Source organism: Austrofundulus limnaeus, unplaced genomic scaffold (assembly GCF_001266775.1).
Source record: "Austrofundulus limnaeus strain Quisiro unplaced genomic scaffold, Austrofundulus_limnaeus-1.0 Scaffold144, whole genome shotgun sequence".
NCBI classification, from domain to species: domain Eukaryota; kingdom Metazoa; phylum Chordata; class Actinopteri; order Cyprinodontiformes; family Rivulidae; genus Austrofundulus; species Austrofundulus limnaeus.
This window is the reverse complement of record NW_013952546.1, coordinates 1,123,029-1,129,061: the sequence shown is the minus strand read 5'-3', so window position 1 is coordinate 1,129,061 and position 6,033 is coordinate 1,123,029. Positions and strand designations below refer to the sequence as shown.

The following is a 6,033-nucleotide window of genomic DNA, read 5'->3' as shown; positions in this document are numbered from 1 at the left end:
AAGTTACCTCTGGTTGTTCTGGTTATACCTGTTGTAAGTTACCTCTGGTTGTTCTGGTTATACCTGTTGTAAGTTACCTCTGGTTGTTCTGGTTAACCAGAACATCTGGAGCTTGTTTGCCGCAGCTCTGTAATAAAAACAGTTCAGATCTTCAGGTTTATGGGTCTAAACTTCTGTTTCTGCAGCGCTGGAGAAACGACTGCTGACCTGCATCTTTGAGGACAGAAAGAAGAATTTATTTGGACCCATCCCGGGTTTCATGCTCCTTTCTGGGAGTGCACCTGAATCGCCGTATGAGAGGGACTCGGACGTGCCCGCCTTCACACAAGACTCCAAGAAGTTTCCAACGATGGTGAGAAGACATCTTCATTTGTTTAGTAAAATGGTCGCTGGCGTCATTATAGATCACATTTTTATTATTAATGTTTCCTTCTTTCGTCCTAGCCCGGCTCACCGGCATCCCACTCCAACGGGGTGCTGGTCCCTCCACGCAGACCCAAACCAGACCAGGACAGAACCACGTCAGAAACTCATAGGTTCCCGTTTTTCGACAGGGAGCCCTTCAGACCCGTGACTGAGTTCCTCCCACAGTTTGACATAAACAAGTTCCACATGACCGAAGCCCTCGGGCCCGACGGTTCCACACAAAAGGCCCCGACCAAGTCGGAGATGCCGGCACCTTCTCCATCATCACCGTCACCACCGTCTCTGCCACTCTTGCCCTCTGACCCCCACACATCAGGTGAGTCCAAAAAGAAACGTCCAAACCTAAACCGTTTTTGACCTCTCAGTAATAAAACAAAATCAAATAGACTCCAAAGTCTTGTAATTTTTTGTGTCCAGCTGAGGGCTGCAGCCAGATCCTGGACCCGGGACCCTGTCGGGACTACATGGTGAAGTGGTACTACGATGCTACATCAAACGCCTGCGCTCAGTTCTGGTTTGGAGGCTGCTTCGGAAACAAAAACCAGTTTGAGACTGAGGAGAAGTGCAGCGAAACCTGCGTCAAGTTCTAACAATCCTTTCATCAAAAACACAAATCTGAACAACTGAAAACTCATCAAAAACATAAAATGTTCTTATTTTTGTTACCTGTACGGTCATGGAATTGAAACAATAACTTTTGGGACTRTTAGGTTTGAAACTGCTGAACTGTAGTTTTAGTTCTGACTGATTACTGTGTCCAAGTCTATCAAGGATATTTGTCTTTAAATCATTTCAAACTTTTAATAGTGGCACAACAAACAGATTTTGTGTTTTTTCTGTTGAAACTGAACTTTAACAGTTTTACCTCTGATTCTTGAGTCCTGATCCAAAATACAACCAAGAGCTCCAATAAGAAAAATGTGTTTATTTACTGAATAAACGAGGAATAAAAATTCACTTTTTATACCAGAGCTGCGAAAAAAGTTTCATTATTCATTGCTCATTATTATTGTTTATGAAAATGCTAAAGGGCGTAGTTCCTATAGGGCAGGGGTCTGCAACATGTGGCTCTTGGGCCACAAGTGGCTCTTTGGTCCCTCCACAGTGGTTCTTTGAAAATGTGACCAAACGTAATAGATTTATTTATTATTTTTGTTTTTCATACTCACAACAGAAATTAAATATGTGATTAATACTACTAATACAAAAAGGTAAAAACATGCTAGCTCATGCTAGCATGTTGTTTACTTAAATAATCCAACTTCTGTATGATCTTTCTCTCAAATCCATCTGAATTACCTTTAGAGAAAAGACTACATTATACGAAGAATTAGAAACAAAATATGCCTGAATAGTTCAGATGTTCAGTTTATGAAATTCGGTGCTAACTATAARGAGTATTTTTCTTGTTTGCATGAATCTGGTGTTTTCATTTGTCCTGATGTGTAAAAATAGTAATAAATAATCAAATTCACAACATATTTTTTAGTTTTATAACATCACCTCCACTGACCGTAAAGGTTCCCAAAAAGGCCCACGGACCACCAGTTGGTGACCACAGTTGAAGCTTATTTTGCGGCTCTGGACACATTTAATTAGTGAGCCAAGTAGCAGAAATGACCCTTTTGATCATGAAGGTTGCAGACCCCCGCTATAGGGGAAAGATTCTGTTCGGGAAAATATTCTAATTCTAAAAATATTCTATTTTTAATTTACAAAAGAGAGATTCATGTGAGGGAAAAATTCTGTTAAGGAACAATTCCTTTAGGGCTGGATTGTGTAAGGAAAAGATTTACGTAGGTAAAATTCTGATAAGGAAAGGAAGGAATGGAAATGGGGTGAAATTATGCTAGGGAAAGATACGTGTCGGAAAAGTGTATTAAAAATGTGTAAAATAAAGATTCCCTTAGAGAAATAAATTCAGAATGTTTGAAGTTAACTTTGGGTTAAATTTAAGGGGAAAAAAATCCTGTTAGGCAAAACTAGAAGAAAGACAAATCTCACAGGGTATATGGTGTTGGAGAAAGTTCCTGCCAGAAATAATTCTGTTAGGAAAGATTCCTGAGGAAGAATTCTCACAAGGGTTCAATTAAGAAAAGATACATGTTGGAAAAATTCTGTTAAAGAAAGATTCCAGTATGGTAAACATTCCATTATAGAAATAACAATTATTTAAAGGGTAAGATGATCTTAGTGAACAATGGCAAAACCTTCTGTAGGAGAAAGATTCTGTTAGGAGAAAAAAAAAACTCATGGGGTATAATATGTTTAGGAAAGATTCCTGCAGGAAATAATTCTGTTAGACAAAGAATCCTGTAGGGGAAAAACAGTTAGGGAAAATTATCAAGGGGACGATTAAGAGACATAAATGAGAAAGATTCTGTTTGAGATAAATTCCATTCAGACAAATTTCCAAGAAAGAAAGATCTTGTTAGATAAAAAAATCCCCGCAAAGGAAAAATTAATTTTTATTGATCATCGTCAGGTTTATAAACGTTGAATAAAAAACACTGAAAATTCACCTGTAATTCTCCAGATTTATTTTTCTGTTCAGACGCTCCATTTGGACAAAGTCACTGAGTTTCATATCAACTGGGCTTCAACTAGAAATCATTTTGGACCATGATAATCTTTCAAAATGTGAAATAATTCATTTTTTTCCTAAACGGTAAAGAGCTGCGTTTGGAATAAACAATGATCCAACAAACAGAACCTTGGCTCACACTCTAAAAAGTAAAATAAAAAACAAGTTTGCATAACAATGAGCTCAGCTGCAGCGGCACGGTTTCACCTCCCATCAGCAGGATGACTCACAGAAAAACATCCCAGTTTCTAATTGGACCTGATTACATGTAATTAAAGAAGAGAGGCTCTCAGAAACAAAACAATCCAGCTGGAGAAGAAAACAAAAGGTCTTATGGAGAGCCTGAGAATATAAAGCAGTAAAAAGTAAAACCAGAGGCAGTAAAGTGGAAATTAAATCATATCTGTTCTGTTACATTCATTCTGTCAGTGGTGATTCGTTTAGAGCAGCATCACTTGTAGAAGATGAGAAAAGAAGACATGATGATGTATCCAGGCTGCCGAGACGGATTAGGATCCATCCCGTTGAACAGGCCGAAGTAGAGGACAGAGTTGGACTTCACTTCGCTCACGATCAGCTGAAAGAGACAAAAGACGTCCTCTAACGTCTCAGAATGTCTCATGTAGAAGTTAATTCACGGAGCTGTCGAGACAAACCTGTTTGGTGACGTCCACCCTCCAGGGGTCGACCTGCAGACCGTCGCACCAGCCCCCTCGCCCGTACAGCCACGTTCCGTGTTCGTTTGGCACCGCGCCGTCTCTGACCCGCAGCGTGCAGCCCAGAGCCGATCCTATCAGAACCAAAGGGACGGAAAAACTTAAACTGTGCAGGAAATAAAGTTCAACCAGCACCTGTCTTCTGATGGAAAAACAAACGACTTCAAAGAATTCAACCGTTTATCTGGAGAACTTCCTGTGAAGACGCAGTGTGAATGCTTAGTGCTGAAAGATTTATGCTAACAAAGCTTAAGTCAATGATAACCAATCAAAAGTCATAGAATCATTATGTCTAGTTGTGAAGTTTGACATCCATGCCTACGCTAATCGATTATGAAATTAGAGCCATTTAAACTTTGGGGTGACCTTTGACCTTGACCTTTGACCCCCCCATAAACCTAAAATCACTTAGAGTCATTGTTGACCCGCAAAGTGTCTAACTGTGAAGTTTGGCATCCCTACATTAAACGGTTGCAGCGTTAGAGCTCAAACAATAAAGTGCAGCTAGTTAGCACAAACAGGGGAAATTAGATTAAAAATGCTAAAATTAGCTAATAACAGCTAATAGTTGCTAAACAGGTAGAAAACTGCTACGTTTAGCAGAAAACAGCTGAAAGAAGCACAGAACTTTAAATGTGAACTAGACATGGGTTTTTACGATGTAAAAACAAGTGTGCGTTGCCTTGTAGCATGTCTTTGCCTGCAGCAATGGACTTGCAGAATGAAATGTGACCAAGTTCAAATGTGTTTTCTACACCAGCTTGTGCCTGTCAGGTCAGCAGGTGTTTGTAATGAAGGTAATTGTGTGACAATATGAAGTTTGTAGAGATTTTCTGTTAACGTTACTGTTGCTGGGTTTCAAACCCTGATCTCCTACATGAAAGTCCATGGCACTAACCATGAGACCATTAGAGCTGCAGTAGAGAATGAGGCCAGGGTTTGGTTTGTATGTGTGCAGAAAGTGGCCACATTTCCAATGTAATGGTTGTCACTAAATTGAAAAATATTACAACAATAAAACAATATTAGGACAATATTATAGTAAAACATCAAAATACAATCATATTAATATTGTAACCACTGGACTATTGAGATTAAATATTATTAAACTATGGTGCAGTACTGAGTAGATACAGCAGGGGCAGTGTTGGACCAATTCAAGGTTCCATTGACTCCCATTATAAATTATTAAACATTAATATTTCCAAAAATATAAGTTGTACAGGCACCAAAGGTCATAGCCATCATTTGGCACAGGAGCTTTACAAATTTAAATTACAATGGCAGCTCTAGGACAAAGTATGCAGGAGGAGAAGCATGCCAATGTGGAGATTACTTGGATGAGAAACTAATCACAATAGTGTGCATTGCATTGGTAATGCACACTGATAACAGCCGAAAGGAGCAGAGAGAAAACTAAAATGGCAGAAAAAAAAGCTAAAATTAACAACAACAAAAAAAAGGCAGAAATTAGCACAAAAAAGTTAAAAAGCAGAATCTGAACTTAATCTGAAGAGCGTGGTAAATTTCTTAATATTTTAAAGGATTTCAAGGTTGTTGAAGACAGCACCATTATTTTTCAACTACAACAAAAATGGCCAAAAAAGTGAAATAGCTAAAAGTAAAAAAGGGAAAAGACTGAAATACCATGAGTCAGCATGAATGTCCTGAAGGAGCTGAACATTTTGAGATATGAACTACTGAACTATTGTGGACAAAAAGCAAACAGAAGAACTAAAAAACTTTAAACAATAAAGAGAAACCAGATCACGTAAACTTTTTAGACAAGTATGGATTTTGTTGCCAATAATGAGGATTTCCTTAAAATAATTTAAAAGAAAACGTAGATTTATTTGTGGAAGAGGATGTGAATAATCAGACAAACTGAGAGTCCTCTCCTCACCTGCAGAGTCAAATATCTGAGAGTTGTTATAAAATCCGTTGATCAGGAAGTGGTGCGAGGTGACGCAGAACTCTCCACAGCCGTTCTCATCGCTGCCGTGTCCCGTGATGACGGCGTACAGCTCCACCTGAAAAACAAACAAACAATTAGGAGCAGAGACCACACAGGAAGGAAGGTGTGCTGACCCGTTAAACATCCGGTACCTTCTGGGTCGATGGCGGGACGGAAAATTTCACCGTGTTGAACCGCTTGTTGTAGTTGTTGTCGAAGATTCCCCCGCCGTACAGAGACATGACTCTGAAGGGGCGGGGCTTCTCCACGCCAGCATCTGTTGACGCAAAGGGCTTCGTGGTGATAGAGCTTTAACCAGCTTTTATGGATGGGTTTGGGTTAAAGTGTATCTT

At 39.3% G+C, this 6,033-nt stretch overlaps 2 protein-coding genes across 2 annotated transcripts in view; one reads left to right on the top strand and one right to left on the bottom strand.

The window, feature by feature from the left end:
* Positions 1-1,397, top strand: part of col28a1b (collagen, type XXVIII, alpha 1b) — a 17,054-nt gene extending 15,657 nt beyond the window's left edge. Inside the window, exons 33-35 of the mRNA XM_014016401.1 lie at positions 186-352; positions 445-742; positions 844-1,397. Of these exons, the coding sequence (XP_013871855.1) occupies positions 186-352; positions 445-742; positions 844-1,016 (638 nt within the window). The 3' untranslated portion in view covers positions 1,017-1,397. The remainder of the gene's footprint in view (positions 1-185; positions 353-444; positions 743-843) is intronic.
* A 1,485-nt stretch (positions 1,398-2,882) lies between these two features.
* Positions 2,883-6,033, bottom strand: part of si:dkey-256h2.1 (uncharacterized) — a gene marked incomplete in the record, with an annotated part of 9,173 nt that continues 6,022 nt past the window's right edge. Inside the window, 4 exon segments of the mRNA XM_014016402.1 lie at positions 2,883-3,587; positions 3,667-3,800; positions 5,630-5,756; positions 5,833-5,957. Of these exon segments, the coding sequence (XP_013871856.1) occupies positions 3,462-3,587; positions 3,667-3,800; positions 5,630-5,756; positions 5,833-5,957 (512 nt within the window).